At 37.6% G+C, this 24,693-nt stretch overlaps 1 protein-coding gene and 1 long non-coding RNA gene across 7 annotated transcripts in view; one reads left to right on the plus strand and one right to left on the minus strand.

Moving 5' to 3' along the window:
- Positions 1-239: 239 nt before the first annotated feature.
- Positions 240-22,670, minus strand: LOC113620675 (uncharacterized). The gene is made up of 3 exons (XR_003432861.1): positions 22,574-22,670; positions 17,674-17,746; positions 240-369 (listed from the first exon to the last, which is right to left on the minus strand). It is a non-coding gene; the product is annotated as an uncharacterized LOC113620675 (long non-coding RNA).
- USP15 (ubiquitin specific peptidase 15) overlaps positions 22,613-24,693 on the plus strand; it is a 127,820-nt gene continuing 125,739 nt past the window's right edge. For all 6 annotated transcript variants that reach the window (XM_027106875.1, XM_027106878.1, XM_027106877.1 and 3 more), the window contains exon 1: positions 22,613-22,777. In XM_027106875.1, the coding sequence (XP_026962676.1) occupies positions 22,689-22,777 (89 nt within the window). In that variant the 5' untranslated portion in view covers positions 22,613-22,688. The remainder of the gene's footprint in view (positions 22,778-24,693) is intronic.

Here is a 24,693-nt window from a genome sequence, read left to right on the forward strand (position 1 = left end):
AAGTCTAAAACATAAGACAATACTCTAAATTTTATCTGAATATATTTTTACGTGTGTAAAGGCATAAAATTTGAATGAAAAGACACATCGAGCGCTTGCTTCAGCAGCACATATATTAAAGTTGGAACAATACAGAAAAGATTAGCCTGGCTAAGTTGCTAGAGCTGTTGAAGCCACCAAATTTTTTGTGATATACAAACAAGCAGGAAGTGGGCAGATGAATTCACCTACCTGCATCCTTACCTCATTTATATCCTTAGCACTGCTTATTAACTGCTTTTGCGGTACACCAATATAAAAGCCTTGAACCAAGTCCAAGTTGTGATTTTCACCTATCTTCAAACTAAAATTAAAGCTTTGTGTTCCAGTCTAAGATACAGAGAAATAAATATAGAGAGACATTTAAAACAAGAAAGAAAGAAAAGACACATTGAATTTATAGGGAAAGGGGAAGGAAATGGGACTAGATTGGGGGGACAAAGACTCCAACTTATCCTTAATGTTTTAGTCACTATATTATAAAAAGGTAAAGCAATTATGACAAAATGTTAACTATTGAGGATTCTTTATGGTCATTTTCTACTGTATGTTTTATTACTTTGTGTAATTTCCTATATTTTTAAAATATTTCAAATTTTAAAATTTAACATCACACGCACCTAGCCTAATACATGTATAAGATTAAAAAGCAAAGTCTTCTTAGTCCAAGGAAACACAGTACTTTGATTGGAGTAAAGTTCACATAGATTGAAATTCACATACCTTATGTGAACGTAATCTGTAATAACCAACCACCTTGTAAAACTCTAATCAAAAACCTATTATTTAAAAATAAGCACATTTCTTCCCCAAAGCTAGATTCACTTAAAAGTCTTTTTAAATGAGTCACTGACCTGAAAAGTAGATAATAAATATGTTTTACATAAAATTGTGTTGAAAACTACAGGCAAAATTATTGATTTTAAGCTGTTATTAAGATTTTTAAATATTAAGATACTCAAGATATTAAGAAAATGAAAACACCCTTAGTTATGAAAGATTTACATAGTAAGAAGATATTATATAGGATATATCCAGGTTATCAATTTTCCATTACGTATTCTCATATAGAGACTACATTTGAATGCCAAGCTTCTCCACTTAGTAATAACGCTGATAAAGGAAGCCTGGCAGGAAAATGCTTTAGTACTTATGATGCTGGACCTGCAATGTAGCACTAGCAAATTTGGTTTTAAGAACTGCCTAATTATATATTTATAGGTGCATATCATGTGCCTTTAGGCTGGAATCGAGCCCCATAGCCCTTTCAGTTTATCAAGTAAATGAAGTAATTTTTATAAAACATTATGCAGTCGATTAAACCAAGCAACAATATATATTCATGATTATTTGTAAAGGTTATCACTTATGGGCTGATTTTTTGTTTTATTGTGTGGTTAAATGCCAGGGACTTGAACCAGCAAAAACTAACTACATGGTATAAACCCAGAAAACTAAGATGATGGCTCAGTAGCAATCTTCTCTTAATGATTACAGCTATTAGTTAACATTCATTGCACACTGGCATCATTCTTCTCATTTTATAAAATATCCCTGTCTTTTCAAAGGACCAGATTTTGGCTTTTTTTGATCCTTCTTTTTGTTTGTACTTTCTGTTTTGTTAATTTCTGTGACTTATTCTGTTGTACTTTTTCAATATTTTAAAATGAAATTTTAGCTCACTAGTTTTCGTTTTTTTCTTATTTATGCATTTAGACCTTACATGTCACTCTTGGTTCTGTTTTACCACCAGACTATTCTCACTGTTATTCCTTTATAAATGTTATATAATTTCCAATTTGATTTATTTTAGCCATGAACCATTTAGTTTTCAAACACATAGTATTTGGGGCCATCTTTTTCTTCAGATTTCTGATTTTGTTCAGAAAAGGAGCTCTTTATGACATGGATTGTTTGATATTTTTTGAAATCTTCTTTATGGCTTTGTACTGCTTGATTTTTGTAAACGTTTTACCCATGTTTGAAATAATCTAAATGTTGGCCAGAAGAGTCTATATATGATTATTAGATCAAGCGTATTGCTTATGTTGTCCTAATATTCTCTATCTTTATTGATTTTTGCTTGATCCATCAGCTTTTTTAAAAATATTTATTTTGACTGTGCTGGGTCTTAGTTGCAGCATTTGGGATCTTTTAAAAGAGTTTCTCAATTTCTACTTACAATTCTTTTTTTTTTTTCCTACTTACAATTCTTTAGACTTTCTGCTTTATATGTTTTGAGGTCATGCCTCTAGATACGAAAAGATTCAAGATGCTACATTTTCCTTATAAACTGTTATTTTTATCATTAAATAGTGACTTTTTTCTAATAAGTTATTTTCTTTTTTGCCTCATAGTCTATATTGATAGAAATTTGATTGATAATAGATGGTAAGACAACTCAGAATAGGTTTTGATCTACCAGCAAAACCAACTTTCTTTGGTGTTCTCCTGGCATATTATTTTCGATCATTTCATGTTCACCATTTCTGTATGTCTTCATGTTTTTGGTACCTCATAAATTGCTTAAGGCTGTTTTATTTTTTAAATAGGTATAAAACCTCTGGTTTTTAACAAATCCAATCACTCATATTTACTGTGATTATATTTGGCCTTATTTCTACTATCATAAATATGCTATGCTTTCTATATGCTATGCCTTCCATTGCTGCTTCTTTTAGTTTCTCCCTATTTGCTATTGTTGCTGCTGTCATTGCTGTTTCCCTTCTAGTGGATTGGCTTAATTTACTGTCTTATATTTTTTTTCCTTTTTGTAACAGTTACCCTTAAATTTTTAACATACTTTCTTAAAACGGTCTAAAGTTAATTGATACTGCTACACTTAGACCATTTATTGTATTTGTTAAAATTATTTCCTTTCAACTTTCTTTGTTTTCATTTTTAATTATAAAATATGCAAAACAAAATTACTGTCACAACCATTTTTAAGTGTACAGTTCAGTAGTGTTAATTATATTCACATTGCTATGCACCCAATCTCCAGAACTCTTTTCACCTTGCAAAACTGAAATTTTATACCCGTTAAACAACAGCCCCCCCCCCCATTCCTCTCTTTCCCCAGCCCTTTATAACCACCGTTACATTTTCTGTCTCCATGAATTTGACTACTCCAGGGACCTTGTGTAAATGGAATACTATAGTATTTATTTTTTGTGACTGGCTTATTTCACTCAGCATGATGTCCTCAAAAGTCATTCATACAGGGATTCCCTGTTGGCGCAATGGTTGAGAGTCCGCCTTCCAATGCAGGGGACACGGGTTCATGCCCCGGTCTGGGAAGATCCCATATGCCACGGAGCGGCTGGGCCCGTGAGCCATGGTCGCTGAGCCTGCATGTCTGGAGCCTGTGCTCCTCAACGGGAGAGGCCACAACAGTGAGAGGCCCATGTACCACAAAAAAAAAAAAAAAAAGTCATTCATACAACAACTTTTTTTTTTAATATTTAATTTAATTTTACTTTTGGCTGCATTGGGTCTTCGTTGAGGCGCGCGGGCTTTCTCTAGTTGCGGCGAGCAGGGACTACTCTTCGTTGTGGTGCACAAGCTTCTCCTTGTGGTGGCTTCTCTTGTTGCAGATCACAGGCTCTAGGGGCACCAGCTTCAGTAGTTGTGGCATGTGGGCTCAGTAATTGTGTCTCATGGGCTCTAGAGCACAGTCTCAGTAGTTGTGGTGCATGGGCTTAGTTGCTCCGCAGCATGTGGGATCTTCCCGGACCAGAGACCAAACCTGTGTCCCCTGGATTGGCAGAAGGATTCTTATCCACTGTACCACCAGGGAAGTCCACACAACTACTTTTTAAAACACCCCTCCTTCAAAATCAGTCTAATCAATGGTTATGTGTATTTATTTTCTCATTCATAATGGCTTCTTACATTCATTTCTAAATTCAATTTTCATCTTCCTGAAGTACATTGTGTGAGAAGCTGTGAGAAGGTCAGTATGCTGTAAACTCAATCTTTTCCTAAAAATCTCTTTCCCTTCATCTTGAATAATTTCACTGCATACAGGATTTTAAGCTGATAGTAATTTTCCCCTCAGCACTTTGAAGATATTTTCCCAATGTCTTCTTGCATACACTGTAGCTGATGAGAAGTTTTCTACCTAAATGGCATTTCTTTAATAGGGAACTGTCTTTTCTCTTAGTATTTAAGATTTTCTCTGAGATTCATATTTTTATGCTCATGAAAATGGGTCTAGGTATTTATAGGTATGAATGTATATGTATGGATTTATTTTTCTTTTTCTTATCAAACATTTTAATTTCTGTACATATAGGTATGTGTTTGTGTATCTTTAGAGAGAGAAAGAGTGTGTGTGTGTGTGTGTGTGTGTGTGTGTGTGTGTGTGTGTGTGTGTATAGAGAAAGAGAGAGTTGTTTTTTTTAGTTTTACTTGCATCAAGATCATTTTAATTTTTGAATCTGAAGACTTTGTTTTTTATTCTGGAAAAAATCATAGGCATTTTCTGTTTGAATATTGCTTATTTTTTATTCTGGAACTCCTATTAGACATATGTTGTGTTTTATCCATTCTCCATTAAATTATTGTTCTTTCATGTTTTCCATACTTTATCTCTCTATTCTGCATTCTGGTAATATAGTAGATAGAAGATTTTTCAGCAAATGATCACTCCCTTTCCCTTGCCCCACAGGAGGAATACACTTCTCTACTACTGATGTGGGGTTGCATAGTTGGGCTTGTTTCTTGGTCTCTTGCTTTTTGCATGAGAACAGGGCTAGCTTCTGGCTTGAGGAAGATGAGATATGTGTGAAGCAGACTTAGACCCAACTTGCAGCTTAGAGACCAGTTGAGTCCTGCCAAGATCAGCCAAACTCCATCCAACCCACAAATGTATAAGAAATATATGTAGATTATTGTGTGATACTAGGATTTGGAGTGTTTTGAAAGGCAGAAAAATTTGACTGATACAGAATTTGGTATTTAAAGTGCTGCTGTAACAAAAACCTAAGTTGTGCAGCACTGGTCTTGGGAATGGACAGCAGGCAATGATGTACTTGTCATAGGAGAGTGGAAAAATGGCAGCAGTGTTATGTAGTGGAAAAACGTTTGGGAAAACTGTCACCTGCAATAACATGGAAGGCAGAACATGTACTTAATAAACTTGTGAAGTTAGGTGAGATGATTTCAAAGCAGAATGTTAAAAAGTGGGTTGCTGCTAGCTGTACTTGAAAAGGCATAATAAAGAGATGAACTCAAAAAGACCTGCCTGAATTATAGTTGAGAAAAAATATACAGTCCGGAAATTCTGAAACTTGCAGGGTTAGAAGTGAAACTGTTTATCACCAAATTCCAACTTCAGAGAAAAAGCAAGTCTAGGCTACTACCAGTAATACTTGACCTCAGGGTAAAGACAAAATCAAGGGTGTACTGAAACACGCTTTGTTAAAACCTCAGAAAAGATAAAGGTGGTATTGCAGGTCAAACTGCCATGAAAGTCAGCTCTGACATGGAGATTAGCCTGCCAAGAAGTGCTCTCAGGATCAAAACCTGTGGAAGAAAGGAAGCAAGCAAGATTGAGCAGAGAAAGAAATTGGGCTATAATGCATTTACAAAAAGACTTCAATCCACTGAAACTAAATGGCTCCTCTGAGTTGTTCCAAACTGAGGCATTGAGGCCACACCTTTAAAACCCCATATCAACTAGTCATTACACACTAGATGCCCCCTAGAATGGAGCATCTCCTAGGCATTGTGGCCCGTTGTTTGATATATTATAAAAGATCCTATGCCATGAGATCAAACCCTCCGTAAGCCCTTTGATGGTGGAGATGGTGGAGATACTGCTGGCAGGAAACGAAAATTCATGCATGTAATATCAATTGTAATCAAGATGAGTCATTGCCTTTTCCAGAATCAGGGTCCAAGGTACTTAACTTGCCACCATTTGTTTCTCCTCTAGGGATGATTCCATATTACAGGCTCAGCATTGGCCTCTGTTCCCAGCAAGTTGGACATTTGGCAGCAGTAACAGCTAGCTCAGTCTTGGTAAATAGGAACTGTGCTGTGGGCCCCTTGTATAGCCACCATCCCTGCCCCTGTGGCTATGATATTCATGTGCTCATTGTTCCACCTCTGGGGATAGAGGCTATTTGATGCCAACTGTGGTAATCATTCAGTCAATTTGTTCAATACTTCCTCTGTGGTGTATGCTTTATGGTTGGTGCTCACATGTAATACAAAACTCTTGACACTTTTGCCCATCTCCTTAGGTCCATCCATATAACTTTTCCTCAGGCTTCCTGGCCCTCAGTCTAACAATAGTTCTCTTTGCAGGCCCCTGAACAAACTTGTCTTTCCATGCAAAGTCGATGACCAGGTGTACCACCCAAAGTTCTGATTATTGGGAGAATTTCTCTGCTTTCTTTTAAGCCCACCCAAGAAAGGATCTGTAGTGCAGACGTGATCCTTTTCTTGGCTTTGACCCACATACTGAGCTAAGTCATTCATAAATAAACCTCAACTTTTTCCTTTTATGATCAACTAACCATTAGGTATCAATCATGCAGCCACAGAGATGAGCTTAAGTAGACAGTGTCTACTACAGATGTTATCTACTAAATCTTTTCACCTGGATAAAAGGGATCTAAAGAAATAAAGGATATGGTCCCAGAAAACCTTGACGGTACCCAAAATATCTGTAATTAAGTCTATAAAGTAGGATGACCATATCTCAAAGAGAACTGTGGAACATTTTGGTATGTAGCATTGACTGGAATCAATACATAGAAAATCCATGACTGTTTTTGAAAGCTATTCTAGCCAAAGCACCACAGGCCTGAGCTAAAAGAAACTGAGACTTTTCAAATGTAAAAAGAACTTTGGGCCCCAACTTTCTATAGGCAGGGACCAGACCATGACATCATCTTAGCTACAAAGAAAAGCCCTCTTCAGAAGTGGCTAAGGAGGATGATAAAAATAAATAAAGATCCTTCCTCGCCACAAGAGGACAGAGCAAAGAGCCATGAAGAAGCACAGATGGGACTAGGACTAGAGACAGAACTCTAGTTCCAAGAGACGGAACTAGGACTTCATCAAGGAACATCCCAGACCCCCAAGGTGGAGGTACTTGGAAATACTTGTCTAGCAAGATTTCAAAATTGGTATGAGCCAGTGACTCCTATCTGTATCTCATTCTTCTCCTTTTCAAATGTAAGTGTCTATTATAGTTATCCTGTCCTTGTTCCACCATCATATGTTGAATGTATGAGAGCAGATACCGTATCCTTTAAGTTTCTAGGTCTTTGAATCACAAAGAGATACTCTAAAACTTATATAAATCATGTGATCCTAAACTTTAAATCTGATGTCATGACTGAATGAGACTTTTGGGGTGTCTTGAAATGGAAGTGAGTGTATTTTACATAGGGTTGGTGAATAAAAATTTGTGACTGAAAAAGTAGACTGTAGTAGATTAGATTTAAAACATTGTTCAACAAATAGTCATTCTTTTCCTTCCTCCTCTGGAGAGGAGTATATTTTGCCCCTATTTAATTTGGGGCTTGGCCATTTAATATCCTTTGGCCAATTGAATGTTAATGGACCTGAAAGGACCAGAGGCTTGCAATGTGCTTATATGACTGAGCTTTCTCTCTTGCATTCCAGCTTTTCACATCAGAAGGATATGCCTCAGGTACACTGATCTTTATGATAACAGAAATGTAGGGCATACTTGGACCCAACTTGCAGCTTAGAGCCAAGGTCAGCTGAGTCTAAACTAGATTTGTCAAGCCTTAGTAACAATAGGTGTAAGAAATAAATGAAAGCTTATATTCCCTGCATGCTACCAAGTATATGGGTAGTCGGTTGCACAGCAAAAGCCAAGTAGTATAGGGAGATTTTCTCAGATCAAGAATTTAATTTATGTAGGGAAAAAAAAATTATGTAGGGGTAGGGGATTAACAGATACAAACTACTATGTATAAAATAAATAAGCAATAAGGATATATTGTACAGCACAGGGACATATAGCCATTATTTTGTAATAACTTTAAATGGAGCATAACCTATAAAAATAGTGAATCAATATGTTGTACACCTGAAACTAATATCATATCATAAATCAACTATACTTCAATAAAAAATAAAATAAATTTTAAAAGGATTCAATTTATGAATTGTTTCTTCATTTGCATCTTAGTTGTAATTTTACCTTTTGCTATGACCAGAATGTGGTGCCCAAGCCAAAGTCATATTTTGAAGCCCTAACCCCCAGCACCATGGAATTTGGAGGTAGGTCCTTTGGAGGGCAATTAGGATTACATTAGGTTATGAGGGTGGGGTCCTCATGATTGGATTAGTGCCCTTATAAAAAGAGGAGGAAACATGAGATGGCTCTCTCTCCCTGATTAACTGCTTGAATTGAATCATCAGTCTTCACCTGTCTTTGGACTGGGACTTGCACCATCTGCACCTTCTGCAGGTTCTTGGGTCTTCAGACTCAGACTGGAATTTATATCACTGGCATTCCTAGCCCTCCAGCTTCCAGATGACAGATCATAGGACTTCTCAACTTCTATAACTGCATAAGCCAATAAAGAAATAAATAAATTTATGTATATGTATATCCTATATATATGTATATGTATATCTTATATATGTGTGTGTATCCTATTGGTTCTGTTTCTCTGAAGAATCCTGACTAATAAAGAAATTGGTATTAAGAAGTAGGATGAGGGGCTTCCCTGGTGGTGCAGTGGTTGAGAGTCCGCCTGCCGATGCAGGGGACACGGGTTTGTGCCCCAGTCCGGGAAGATCCCACATGCTGCGGAGCAGCTGGGCCCGTGAGACATGGCCGCTGAGCCTGCGCGTCCGGAGCCTGTGCTCTGCAACGGGAGAGGCCACAACAGTGAGAGGCCTGTGTACCACCAAAAAAAAAAAAAAAAAAAAAAAAAAAGAAGTAGGATGCTGCTGTAACAAATATCTAAAAATGTGGAAGTACCTTTGGAATTGGGTAATGGGTAGAGGATGGAAGAATTTTGAAATGCATGGTAGAAAAATCTCATACTGTCATGAAGAGACTGCTAAAGGTGATGCTGGTGAGAGCTCAGAAAGAAAAGAGGAAAACTAGAGAGAAAGCCTCCACCTTCTTAGAGAATACATAAATAATCATGAACAGAATGCTGGTAGAAATGTGGATGGTAAAAGGCCATTCTGATGGGGTCTCAGATGGAAATGAGGAACAGATTATTGGAAACTGGAGGAAAGGCTATCCTCATTATACAGTGGCAGAGAATTTGGCTAACTTGTGTTTGCATTCTAGTGTGTTGTGGAAGGTAGAACTTGCAAATGATAAAACTGGGTATTCAGCTGAGGAGATTTCCAAAAAAAATGTGAAGGAGTAGCTTGGTTCCTTCTGACTGCATATAGTGAAATATAAGAAAAGAGATTTGAATTGAATACAGAATTACTGAGCAAAAAGGAACTAGAACTTAAATATTTGGAAAATTCTCAGCCTGTCCATAAAAAAAATGAGAAAGTGTGTTCAGAAGAGAATGCTAAGGGTATGGCTGACTGACCATTCAATTAGGAGTTTAACATGGGTGTGAATCACAAATCTAATCAACATCCCAGCAGCAGCACTGCCGGTTTGAACTGAAAGTAATGGAGAGGGGACAAAATGAAGGAAGGCTGTCAGACTTCTTAGACCCTACAGGACCTCAACCATAGTGCTATTAGGCTGTGAACATGTGTTATTCTTCATGATAAGGGAAGAATGGCCCTGAGGGGGAGATCAGCTCAGTGCTTTGTGACCACCTAGAGGGGTGGGATAGGGAGGGAGGAGGGAGGGAGATGCAAGAGGGAAGAGATATGGGGACATATGTATATGTATAACTGACTCACTTTGTTATAAAGCAGAAACTAACACACCATTGTAAAGCAATTATACTCCAATAAAGATGTAAAAAAAAAAAAAAAAAAGAATGGCCCTGAGGGTGATTCAGAGATCTTCAGGGCCACCACCTCACTTTCAACAGGCCAGACAGCCACGGAGGGAAGCTATGGGGTGGGACTGCCTGGAGCTGTGGGGGCATGAGGCCCACTGGAAGAACTGTGGTGTAGACTGTGTGTTCCCACTGAGCCATGGGGATGGTATTGGCCACTCCAGGAGATTTGGAGGGCAGAGCATCCAACCAGGACTATTCTCTCACCTTAAGATCCAATGAACTCCAATAAAAATTAATTTTAAAAAAACTTAATTAAACTAAAACTTAAATAAACGCTTAATTAATTTTTACACTAAAAAAAAATCCATTGGGATTTGCCTTGCTAGAGTTTAACTTGCTTGGGACCCAGCATCCATTCCTTCTCTCCCATTTCTCCCATTTAGAATGGAAATGTCTATTTCACATTGAGAAATGTCTGTCTCACATTGAATTTCGGAAGTGCAGAACTGCTTGGTTTCACATGTTCACTCACAGCTGGAGAGGAATTTTTGCCTCAAGATGAATCATAGCTCGAGTCTCACCCATATGTAATTTAGATGGACTTTAGAATTGATGCTGGAAAGAGTCAAGAGTTTTGGCTTTATTCAGGTAGAGTGAATGTATTTTACCTGTGAGAAGGATATAAATTTGCGAAATCCAGTGGCAGAATACTATGGACTGAAATGTTTTTGTGTACCACTGGCCCCCAAATTCACATATTGAAGCTCCAATCCCCAGTGTGATGGTATTTGAAAGTAGGACCTTTAGGAAGCGATTAAAGTTAGATTAGGTCATAAAGGTGGGGCCTCATGTAGGGATTAAAGCCCTTATAAAAAGAGGAGACAGGACATCTACTCCAATTTATGGAAAAGGTGGTAACTCTAACTCCCACTAACATCTCCAATTTTCAGCCACCAGAAAGGAAGAACACAAACAGGGGAGTGATAAACATGATCCTTCCTTTTAAGAACATGAATAAGAAGTTTCACATATCACTTCTGCTCACATTCTATTGACCACAACCTAGAACATGACCACATGTATTAGCAAGGGAGATTAATAGACCATGGTGTGACACCATGTTCATAAATTGAGAGACAATATTGTTAAGATGACATTACTTCCCAAACTGATCTACAGATCCCAAGCAATCTTTATCAAAATCCCAGCTGACTTCTTTACAAAAATTGAGAAGTTAATTCTAATATTATTAAGGCATTTCAAGAATCTCAGAATAGCCAAAACAATCCTGAGAGAGAAGAACAAGGTTGGTGAACTCACACTTCTCGATTTCACAGCATATTGCAAAGCTAGATTAATCAATGCCTTGTGATACTGCCATAAGGATAAATACAGAGATGAATAAAATGGAGAGTCTTCCTAGCTATCATTAGTTAATTTTCAAAGAGGGTGCCAAAACAATTAAATGGGGGAAGGAATAGTATTTTTAACTAATAGTGCTGGAATTTCCACATACAAAAGAAATAAATTGGACCCTTACCTCACACCACATACAAAAATTAACTCAAAATGGATCAAAGACTAAATGTAAGATCCAAAGCTATAAGACTCTGAGAAGAAAATATAGGTATAAATCTTTAGGACCTCAGATTAAGCAATGTCTTAGAACACCAAAAGAACAAGCAAAAAAAGAATAAACAGATAAAATTGGACATGAAATTTAAAACCTTTTGCTTCAAAGGACACCAACAAAAAAGTGAAAAGATAACCCACACAATGGGAGAAAATTTTTGGACATCATCTATCTGATAAAGGTCTAGGATCTAAAATATTTACAGAACACATAACTCAGTAATTAAAAAATCCAATTATAAAATGGGCAAAGAATGTGGATGGACATTTATCCAAAGAAGATATACAAAGGGCCAATAAGCAAACGAAAAGATGCTCAATATCATTAGCCATCAGGAAAATGCAAATCAAAACCACAATGAGATATCACTTTACACACACTAGGATGCCTATAGTCAAAAAGACAGATAATAACAAGGATTGCTGAGGATGTGCAGAAATTGGGACCCTCATAGACTGCTGGTGGCAATGTAAAATGCTGCAGCCACTTTGGAAAACAGTCTGATAGTTCTTCAAATGATTAGACATAGAGTGACCATTTGACCCAGCAATCCCACTCCTAGGTACATACCCAAGAGAAGTGGAAATATCCACACAAACAATTGTACGTGATGTTCACAGCAACATTATTCATAGTAGTCCAAAAATGGAAACCTATCAAATGTCCATCAACTATGAGTGGATTAACTTAAGTGTGGTATATCCATACAATGGAATTATTATTATTATTATTCAATAAAAAGAAATCACTTACTGATACATGCTACATAGATGAACCTTGAAAACATTATGCAAAATCAAAGAGGCCAGTCACAAGGGAGCATATATTGTATGATTCTACTTAAATGAAATGTCGAAATAGGCAAATCTATAGAGACAGAAAATAGATTCATGGTTGCTTGGGGCTGAAGGGCTGAAGGGATTGGGGTGACAGCTACGGGATATGGGGTTTGGGGAAGGTAATGACGATATTCTAATATTGGGGCGATGGATACACAATTCTGTGAATGTACTAAAAGACATTAGATTGCACACTTTAAAGGAGTCAAATGTACGGTATGTGAATTATATCTCAAAGTGGTTTTAAAAAAGAAAAAAACATCCAGAGTGTTTGGTTGTGTAGCCATGTGTTCAGCTGGAACTTCTATTGCTATGGAAGAAAAGGAGAGTATACATTTAGAGACAGTAAGCAGTCTCTGCCATAGGGAGTACTCTGACCTTTGGCACTATTAGTACAGTTTCCAATTTAGTAGCAAATCATGTTACATTAAGAATGCCCAATATCATTAATATAGTGACTTACTGAATTAATGTGACATTATAGCAAGAGCAACGAAGTAAGAGTAAGGTTATTTGGATGCTAGTCCTGACCCTACCCTTTTACTAGCTTTATGACCTGGGTAAGTTGCAATGTTTCTAAGTATTAAACTGCTCATCCAAAAGGTAAGGATTAAATGAGATGATTGCTACGTCCATTGAGTTCTAAGGACATTTGATTTCAACTCTACAAATGGATATTTTCAGACTGTTTCCTCCCTATTTGTCATTTCAAGAGTCAAGCACTTGCTTACAGTGTTCCCAGGAGCCCCCCTCATGTATAACGACTACTGTAAATATTGTTCAAATAATATTTACTTCTCATTCTCAAATAGTTCATCTTTGATTCTCCATTCAAGAGTTTGTATTTTACTATTTGAGGCACTGAAAGTGAATGAGAGCTTTTCTCCCTAATATTTATTATAGACTTAGGGCTAAATTCGATCAGGGTAACAAATCTAAATCCCTGACTTTATTTTATATTTTTTTTTTCTTTTTTTAAATTATTTTTCTTTTTCTAAATTTTTTTTTTGCGGTACGCGGGCCTCTCACTGTTGTGGCCTCTCCCGCTGCGGAGCACAGGCTCCGGACGCGCAAGCTCAGCGGCCGTGGCTCACGGGCCCAGCCACTCCGCGGCATGTGGGATCTTCCCGGACCAGGGCACGAACCGGTGTCCCCTGCATCGGCAGGCGCAGTCTCAACCACTGTGCCACCAGGGAAGCCCAGTACAACTTTTTTAACATAAAAATAAATTACTTTTACATTGCTTACTAAAGATAGTTATCATCAATTAGATACACAATTCTTAGTTTATTGTGCTTTAACTAAAATATGATTTATCTACTAAAAAACTGAAGCCAAATGGACTATAAATGGTTAATATAGAGATATCAAAAAGAAGAAATGATTGAATATAAAATCAATCCACTGATACAACCCAGCATTTTTATTAAAGAAATTGCCATAATTTTTAGGAAGGAAAAGAATCTTAGATGAAGTGATGCCAGTTACAGTATATGAGAGTTATACTAGAGTTTGTTCATTTAATTTACTGAAACTAAATATTCTTAGAGGGCTGGGTATAGAAATTTTTCTATCAAGAACTGACAATCCAGCCTTACAGCTACAATATAACTGCACTCTTATCACAAGGTCATTGCCTGAATTTCGGCAAAATTAATTCAAGAAGCTAACCTATCTCTTTACACTAATGCTTCCCAAACTTTGGAGAGCATAACAACCACCTGTGAGATTGTTAATATGCAGCATTCTCAACCTTATCCCCTAAAGATTCTGATTCACTGTGTCTGGAGTTGGGCCTAATAATCCACATTTTAAAATGCACCTTAAGTGTTTGTGATACAGCTAATTTACAGACCAGACTTTTCGAAACACTGCCTGAGTTAGTTTAGAAACACCCATTTTCCTTTTTAACCCTCCAGCCATTAACAGTCCGTTGGATAAGTAATATACCTTCAGTGGTGAAAAGGAAGAATAAATTCCAAATGAGTTCTATCATCCCGTTCTGAAGTTCATATGAAGGACTGCATTCTCTTCTTAGATTCCTTGTTACCTAATTTAAGAGTTCCTTTTTAGAGGGGGAAGCCCTAGAATTTAATTTGAGGTACCCAAGTCTATTCTTAATCAGCAAATACTATTTCTATAGCTTTTAAAGAAACACCTAATTCCTGAGTTGATTTCATCACAAATGTTCTTCCATATCATGATAGCAAACATGTAACAAAATCATTGTCAGTAGGGACTTCCCTGGTAGCGCAGTGGTTAAGAATCCGCCTGCCAATTCAGGGGACACGGGTTCGAGCCCTGGTCTGGGAAGATCCCACATGCCGCGGAGCAACTAAGCCCATGCGCCACAACTACTGAGCCTGCGCTCTGGAGCCCGCGAACCACAACTACTGAATCCTGCACACCTAGAGCCCGTGCTCCAAAACAAGAGAAGCCACCGCAGTGAGAAGCCTACACACGACAACGAAGAGTAGCCCCCGCTCACTGCAACTAGGGAAAGTCCGCGCACAGCAACAAAGATCCAATGCAGGCAAAAATAAATTAATTAATTAATTTAATTTTTAAAAAAATCATTGTCAGTAAAAATTTCCTTCCCAGTGAATTATCATTTCCCTTAGATGAGTCTTTCTATATTTTAAAAAAACGTATTTACTCTCTTTAACATAGTTTTAAAGTTCTTTCAGACAAAAAAGTATTCACATCTTTATAAATTGTTATTATTTGTTTTCTGAATTAATTTATGCAATATGAAAATAGAAAGCTTACAAATGCAAATCATGTTAACAGTAGAAGAATTTGGAGAAAAATTCCTCTATTTTGGAAGTCTGACAGTTCTGAACTGTCTTTTAATTTCCTAGTTTCTTTTACTTCCACTTCAAGAGAAACAAAATTGAAATTCATTTTTCTCTGAAAGGGCTAAAAGAAACTTGCTGTATAGCACCATTTACACAAACTATTCAAAAGCGGTTAGAGCATTATGGAGTCTAAAGGGCATTACTTAAAACCACTCAGCTCTTGCTCTATTAAAGACAGGGTACTTTCCCCCTTACCTTGATCTACTTCTGTTTTCCATTAACCACTTTAAGTAGTCAGTAGACATGGGTTTTATCCTTAGTTTTAACTTGCCTGCAAAGCCATTTCATTCAGTAAGTATATACTTATCAAAGAACCATTGTCCACATAGATCTGTGTCAAATACCTTGGGAGGTCAGAAGGAAGACAGGGAAGAAGGGAAGGAGGGCGAGAAGGAGGGCAGAAGGAAGGAAGGAAACAAAGTTTTGACCACGTGTACGGATTTGTAATCTATTTTGGCTAGCAGTTATATGTATTATCCAGCTCATATGTATTTACAGCTCTACTCCTCATAAGTCATCTTGACTCAGTTTCCTCTGATTGTAGTGCATGAGGTTGGCTTAACTGGTGCTCTTGCTTCCCTGAACTGTTTCAGAGTCTCTATTAGTGAGTCTTTATAGCGTTTCTCTGCATAGTATGCCAATAATTATTCTACTACAACTGGTCCAGAAGCTGTTTGTATCTACAGTCATGTATCCATGGCTTACACCTGACCCAGTGGAAATGTAATCAGCATAATTTACAAACTCCATGTCATCATTCTTGATGAATATTTATTAAAATTTGATGTTAAGAATTAGGCAACATTGCCTAAAAAGTTAAAAAGTATCTCATAATCACTGAAGACTTTAGTATAGCTATTACTTTCTATATTGTGTCAGTTTTACAGTTCATTGCTAAAAATATCTTCCATACTTTTGTGAACCAGCAGTCCAGAGAATATATCTTATTGAGCCCAATTTCTTGTTATCCACGACATAACATATCTGTGTAGTGCCACAGTAGGTGGATACAGTGGTCAATTTTAGATCTGAAAATATTTTGCCTTGTCTTAATTTCCTCAAGATAGGCTGTTCTACTACCTATCTGCATTAGCTTTCTATTGCTACTGTAACAAGTAACCACAAACTTGGTGGCTTGAAACAACACACGTTTTATCTTACATTTCTATCGGTTAGAAGTGGAATACAGATTTCACTGAGCTAAAATCAAGACAGCCTTCCTTTCTGGAGACTTCATTTCCTTGCCTTTTCCAGCTTCTAGAAGCCATCTACATTCCTTGGCTCATGGTCCCCTTATTCCATCTTCAAAGCTGCTCCTCCGTTGTCATATCTACCTCTGACCACAGCCAGGAAAGTTTCTGGCTGTGGTCAGCGGTAGATTCATGTGACTAGATTGGACCCAACTGGATAATGCAAGATAATCTCCCCATCTCAGGGTCCTCAACCTTAATCAAATCAACAAAGTCCCTTTTTCCATGTTGCCACATAAGGTAACATATTCACAGGTTCCAGGATTAGGACTTGGACATCTTTGGGGAGCCACTACTCTGCCTTCTGTGCTGTCAGTCTCAGTCCACAGGTAAGATGACTATAACACATGTATTTGATCTATTATGTATCTATATTTATAATTAGAGGACATTCATAATCATATGAAAATATTTTTTTATCATATTCCACTATTGGCTTCCAAGTACATTGTTTTACCCTTAAGAACACCTTCACAGAAAAGACTGTGAGTAAAGCTGGACTTTTAATATCATCCTTCTCGGCCACTTTAATGATTGGGTGTCTTTGACATAGGATACTACTAATTTTAACAGAATTGTTTATATTACTGCATACAGCTTTGTGATCTTAATGAATTTGTTTAAACATTCAAATTTAGTATCTGCCCCAGTCTAAGAGGGACAGATATTTCATAAGTAATAATTGCTACTATATATTGAGCTCTATTATGAGTTTCACATTCATTACTTCATTCTCTTTTTGACTGAATGCTATAAAAGAAGTCTATTATTCCCATTTCACAGATGAGGAAACTAAAGTTTCTAGTATCACAGAACTAGTAAGTAGCAGAATGGGGCATTCAAATATAGGTCTTTCTAAGATATATAATTTTCCACTATATTGTGTTAAATTTCCATAAACATTAAGTAAATCAAGTTATGTGTGGAGGTATATTGTTATTTCCTGCACATATCATGAATTCCTCATGCTAAACAAATCACATCCAATGTATTACATAGTGGTCTTGGGCCACAAATAATTTTAGAAATGCACAACTGACATAGTTCAAAGGGCCTAGACAGAAGCATACTGGCTAGCAACAAAAAGTGATAGTAAATATTTTTATAAAATCACTAGACTTGTTTTACCTTCATTGTTGATGTCTTCTAACTTGACTAAACTGTCCATGTGGTCTGTAGTGCCCCTATTGCTTAGAGATACCTGGAAGACAACATCATGAAAAATTCCTCATACAATGTTTATATCACTCCCAGAACACAGATGTATTAAGAACTGCTATTATATTGTTCTAAAACTCTGTGTAAGCAGTTTAAATCCTTTCACTACCTAAGCCAAAATGAAGAGAAGGATTGTTCAAACAGAAAATCTGAATAATTCAGTCCTCTCTTGGAAGGAAACAAAGTTAATCTCTCTGGACTCTATATAGTTGAAGAATCACTGGATCATTACACAAGTCTCTACCTCACTTTGGATGTGTAGATTTTGAAGACCCATGGGCATAAAAGAAAACATGTTTAAACTCGTGCACAAAACTTATGTAAGTATGATCAAGTATATAATGTTAAGATCAATATTTTGTTTAATTTAACCTGTCCTTTAAAACAAAAGATCAGCATGTTTGAAATGATTTAGATTTCTAAAGTCCATCTATTATTATGAAGCTTGGGAAAAGGACCCAGAAGCTACTTAGCATTTCTATTTTTTCATGAAGTGGTTCTTTAGCAACCTTGAAGTCTATATATAAATATAATAACATATTCAACCTTTAACCTGTCAATACATATAAGCAACAAATAAAGAAAAAATAAAACAGGCAGATTTCCCTCCTATCAACCTTGATTTAATCTATATTACTCTTGATTGGATAGGATAACCAGAGTCTTTTCTTGGAAAAGTTTCCCACCATACAGGTACATTTCATTTTGAAATATCTAGGACCCACAGACTATACTATGTCTTAAGAATTTTTTTGCTATAATTCTAGACGTATAAGACTATTCGACTTGTTTATTGATTCAATTCAATTTAGTTCTCTGATCATTTAGTATCTACTATAGATTGACATCAGCCTTCAGAGTAGTGTCAGCTTTCACAGCATTTTGTGTATCTTCCAAAATAGAGAATAAAAAGTAGCAGCTCAGATTAATTCATTAGCAGACTTCATGCCCATGTTAAAATTAAACTTTCTAGATCCTTTAGGGTAGAAGGTATAATTTGTTTGTTCTAATTTTTTTAATTTAAGTAACTTTAGTTAGGGCAGATCATTCATTAGCGTTCCCGCAACTCCTTACTGTCTTAACAGTTTTTCTTCGCCCATTTACATTAGCTATATTGAACCCTTGCAAGCATTTGAGTTTCAGCCCCAGAAGAGTCTAATCACCTTATTTTTAATTAGAAAACAAATGTTCACAGAGATTAAATAACTTGGCCAAGGTGACCCAGCTAGTTAGTGGCACTGAGCCAGAGTCAAAATCCAAGTATACTGGCCTTTTCTCTAAGGCACTGTATTCATTTCACTACTTTTTCTTTCTCTTTATCAGCACCTAACACTTATCTGAAATAAGAAGTCTCTGTGGGTTTTGTTTTTTTTAAGTTTTAAAAACTGCATCGTGGCACTTACAATTTTTATTCCTATCTCAAGTTTAAAAATATCATTAACAGATTAAGCACATTACTACATGCTGTTTTGGTGTTTGCACTACTCCCCCGCCTTTCCACTGCCTTTTAGCTGTCCAGAGAGCTAGTAAAGCGAAAAGAGAGTTATAAAATTACAAAAGAGAAAAGAATGAAGGGTTTAGATAGTTGAGCAGGCATGGGGGGAGTGGGGCGTTATCGGAGGGAATAACTGTAGAGGAAGGACAAGGAAGAAGGAAAAAATGAAACAGTGGTTCCTGAAGACCTGAGATAGGAAGTGTTGAGAAATAAAGACAGCTAGGTCATCAATCATTGTTGCTTTAGGGGATGTGCTGATTCTAGCTGATTTTTCCTTAGGCTCATGTAGCCAGCACCAAACAAAATTGTGAAGTATGCAAAGCTCCTCTTGGAATTCTTTGTACTTTCTTGCATTCAGCTCTATTTTTTTTTTAAAATGCAGTGCTTTTTCTTCTTTCTCTGATCCATCTCAGGCTGAAAACCAGCTCTCATTTAACACCTTAGCTTTAAGACTTACTCTCTCCTGGACTGTTGACATTTGAAGTCCTATCTTTTAATTGCAGGATACAAGAACCTTTCTGAAAGGGATCATTTAAACATCGGTGAGCAGAGAGGAAATTATTTGAAGATGAAGGAATCCTGCCTTTACGTAAGGTGCACTTTATTCATATCAAGCCTAATTTCTAAAGTACCCAGCATACCCCCTTTCCCTATTCAAAGCCCTAGGTTAAATTTTTAATGGACAAGAAAGGTGCAGAGTCTGAGAAGGCAATGGCAATCACCAAGTAAATACTACATTTTTATAAAATTAACTAAGGGAAGCATCAATGAAGATGCTTATTCCAAACAAGCTGATGTAACCCCTGGCTTATATTCAATTATCTGTGTGATTCATGGGAAAGTAACATTTCTCATCAATTATCTACTTAGCTATTCAGTAGAGAAAATATTCAGTAGTGGACCTTAACCAATTTAGTATTTATAAACAATATCTTATTTCTCTTCATAATTGAGAGTAGAATAAGCATAAGTAAAATAAGCAGAATTTCCATAAATTAGTAAACTAAAGTCACTAGAAAGTTGATTGCTGTAATCAAGATCATGAAGGTCAGTAGAAAAATAAAAGCTTACTCAAAACTTCTAGATTCTGGAGCTAGACTGTTTGGTTTCAAATATGGGTTCTGCCACTTGCCTCAATACCTCATCTACAGAATGGTAATAATAATAATACCTGCCTCATGCAGTTGTTATGAGGATCAAGATAATACTTCCATCAAAGTGTTTAGAACCTGGTTTGGTGCTTTATAAGTGCTTGTTAAATAAAATACTATGACTATTATTTCTTTCTTGACTCTGAAGGCAACTAGTTAGGTCTACAAAATGACCTCATAAATCTGACATATAATTCAAATTGACATTGAACTTACACATCTATATCCAATTAACTCATTGCCTTGAACATGGTGCAAATGAAGAAAAGGTTATTTCATTTTTTGCATAGCTACAGACTTCAACATATCAAAAATGCACTTTCTTTGAAAGGAAATTGGACAGCAGAGTGTGCATGAGGCATCACTTCTCAATTATGTTATGTTTATAAAATGATGGAGAGTATGTTTGCCTTCAAAGTCCGTAACTTTTTTCCAACAGCTTTATTGAGATATAATTTACACATTATTACAATTCATCCTGTCAATAGTGAACAACATTAGTGTTTATTGATTGGCTACTATGTCCCAGTAATAAACATATTGTTTCATTTAATCTTTATAAAAATTCTTTAACATAGGTACTGTTATTCCCAATTTAATGACTAAACTATAAGTTAAACACTTTGCAGCTAGAGGTTGAGATGAGGTTTGAACTCATGTTCATATGACTCCACTATTTTTCCCATATCATGCTGCCTTTCTCTGGAAAACTACTTAGTTCTCTTTCAGAGGTTGGGTGGGAAAGGAGGGAAACGTAACCCTTTGATGGTATTCATAGTTAAACAAACTCTAATTTTTAACTTGTCAAGAGTCAAATGTATAAGAAATAGCAGTAATTGGAAGCTGTTTCCAGAATTTCAAATCAAGGATGATACGATAATACAAAATAGTATTATTTCAAAGAAAATAAGCAGTAATAATGCTGATACACACAAATTACAATACCAATATACACTACCTTTGGAAGGATTTAGCACTTCTTAGTAGCATATTACACCCAGTTACTGCATTCTCACCAAATGAGTTAGGGTAGAGGTTGAAAATGAGTAAACAAGAGAGATCATGCAGGAATTCTTATCCATCGTTTAGTCTTTTCACATCACGTGTTATCTTAAAGTCAAATCTCCAGACATCTTCATGCTTGGAATTACTTAAGCAGTTTTGCCACAATTCATTTATGAAACACATATTTGGGTGGTTCTTATGTGTTAGGCAGCATTGTGCTAGCCGCTAGTTGTACAAAGGTTTTGGGGGGGTTGTTTTATGACTCTAGTGCAGCTCAGTTTACATTTTAATTTAGGCTTTCATACGGAGTGGTAATTAGTGTACTATAGTGTATAGATAGCCAGTGGGCTTTGGAAGCTGGATTGCCTCTCCACTTACTGTGTGACGTTGGCATTTAACTTTTGAGAAACTCGATTTTCCCATTTATAACACAACTAGCTTCAAATAATAGCTGGTATTATCTACTTTCAGGTGCACACACCATGCGAAGGTGCGCCTAAGAAAATGTTACTTCCTAACATCTAGAAGAATGGGTTTCTTGCCCGTTTTTTCCCCTTTAGTACCTGGCATTATTCGATACATATTTTACACTGTTCACCGAGGAACTGGAACATGTTTTTCACTGCAGCTTAGCTATCTGGGTGTGCCTGGGGAGGCGTCACAAAGAACCTGTAAAAGGTCTCCACCTACAGCAGGAATAGAAGCGCAAGAAAGAGCCCAGGCAGATCACTGCGGCTAAGCGTTCGGTTTCGTATTGTTCTCTGTTTGGCCCAATATTCACGGGGTTTAGGTTCCGCGACTCGCAACGAAAAGACTCGAGTCACGGACCTGTTAAAAATTTTCTGCCATATTTTAGACGTCCCCACGCCCTCCGCCCCACCCTCAAGCGTGAGTGAATGCGCAAATAAGGGTTTTCAGGCGTCTGTGGGAAAGAGGGAGGGGAAGGCAGAAGTCAAGGACGGACGGGGTGGTGGCACCACTGAAGCGCGAGAGGACCGAGGCCCCACAGACAAGAGTTAAAACCAGGCGGTCGCGGGCCGGAGGAGGCCGAGGCGAGCTGCTGGACGGGCGGGAGCCGATGGGGGGCAGCAGACCACCGCGGCGCACTCACTCCGCCCGGGCCCAACGCTTCTCCGGAGGCGCACCCCCCCAACCTTACGTCTCTTTTGGTTTCGACCTGCCGACTGGGAGGGGCCGCGGGACGCCATTCCCACAATGCTCTGGGGCGTGCCGCCGTCCGTCGCTGCCGCCTCCGCTACCGCTAGTGGAAGAAGATGGCGGAAGGCGGAGCGGCGGATTTGGACATCCAGCGGTCTGACATCGCGACGCTGCTCAAAACCCCGCTCCGGAAAGGGGACACCTGGTGAGGGAAAGGGGTTGAGGTGGCTGTGGTTACCCGAGGGTGGTGGAGAACTGGGCGGGAACTGCGGTCTGGTGTCTCGGTGGTGACAGGTGCGGGCAGGTCCGGCGGCGGCCGCCTCGGGCAGCAGGATTTTGGCCGCTCCCGAAAGGTTGGAGCAAAGATTGGACCCGAAATGAGGGACAGGGTTCGTGGCTCGTCGGGGCATGCTAAGAGGCTTGCGGGGAGCGGCGGCGGCGCCGGCGGCTCGTGCAGTTCTCTTCGTCCTTCTTCCTCTGGTAGTGCCGCTCCCACCCCAGGCCTTCCCGAACGATAGGTTACACTCGTTGGTGTGAGTCTCTTAATGTTTGACAGGTCCTGGTCCCGCAGCTGATCAGGATCTCACCCTCTACTTCTTTAGTCATTTCTTTTCCCGGCATTGTCGGCCTCCAAGTTCCCTATTCTGATTCTCATATTCTTCCGGGAGGCCGGCTGCAGGATGTTTGCGGTTCGTACTACACAGGTGGCATGTGTCAGGGCGCCACTTAAGAGAAAGGAACCTTAGTTCCTAGTTCCTTGTCAAAAGGAGGGAGGGGAGTACGGAACCTTAGGCTTCTGAGTGGTACCACGTGGTCTTGTGCCTTGGAGGCTTGATAGACGCCGGTAGCGTTTCTCTTAGAAGTGCAGCTCTTCCCTCCTGTTTGAAGGATAACGCAGACCTGCAAAAAGTAGATAAGTCCACTTGAGGCTTAAGTCACTTGTTAACGTTCAAACTTATAAAATACGAAAGGATATACTTAAAATACTGAAGGAAGTATTTGGAGATTTTAATATTTGTGGGCCATATCAAGTGGTATTCAGAGTAACTTCAGTATGTGAATATGTAACATAAAGTGCTCTGTTTTATTAGGAAGTATAATGCGCTTCTTTATTATAATAAAAGTTATTTTCATTTCTTATCATCACCATACAGTGGTATATAATTTAGAGTGTTTTTTCATTTACTCGATATGGCTTAGTGGAAGGAACGTAAGATTTAGACCCAAATTAGACCTTTTCACCACTTAGTTTGCAGTATGACTTTGAGAAAAGTTACTTTAAATCATTGCACCTCAGTACCTTCATCTATGAAATGGACAGAATAATTTCATTATAGGGGTTTATCCTGAGTCAATGAAATATTCTAAAAGATTATTTATGAGATAACATTAAATTTTAGTTACCTTCTTATCACCGCCATTTCTGATACAATGCTGTGGTATTAGAATCATTTTCAAGTAAACTAGTAGATGGCAGACTTGGGACTTGAATTTAAGTACTTTGATCTAAGTCTTGGTACTTTTTTCCTACTTTGTTAGGCTGCATACTATGTTTATGTGATAAAAACCCCTGAGGATGTAAACATATACTTGTTGCATTACAGCAAAAAATATTTAATAATTATTGTTCATATGGCAGTGTTCCTAAGATGTTTATTACTGTGGGGAAATTAGACATTTCCTAGGACATTTACGTTTACCTTGGCCTGTGGATTGTTAAAGATGAAATGAATCCTTGATTCTTATTGTTTGTTAAAGAACACTTTAAAATTCTTAATTTACCTTGCCTATTACCACCTCATAAAAAAATAAATGTGGATTTCCACAAAATAGAAATCTATAATTTAATATATAGATATTATTTATATGGGTATTCTCTTTAATGTTGTTGTGGTTTTGATATACTGAGTAATAATTGGTGGTGTTGATACTACAGGATGATGTGAGCAATATGAGTATTGTGAGCACTAAATGTTAAAGTTTAGCATTTTTATTTTTTGACAGAGTTACTGTAAATCATTTTAAAAGATCTATTTAAAAGAGTAAATACAGGAAGTCTATAAATGAGTCATTTCAGTGCTTCCATTTTAAAGAAAAGGAAACTGAGGCCCAGATATTTAG

Source organism: Aethalodelphis obliquidens, unplaced genomic scaffold (genome assembly GCF_003676395.1).
Source record: "Aethalodelphis obliquidens isolate GAN/ISIS:26980383/991018 unplaced genomic scaffold, ASM367639v1 scaffold8, whole genome shotgun sequence".
Taxonomy (NCBI): Eukaryota; Metazoa; Chordata; class Mammalia; order Artiodactyla; family Delphinidae; genus Aethalodelphis; species Aethalodelphis obliquidens.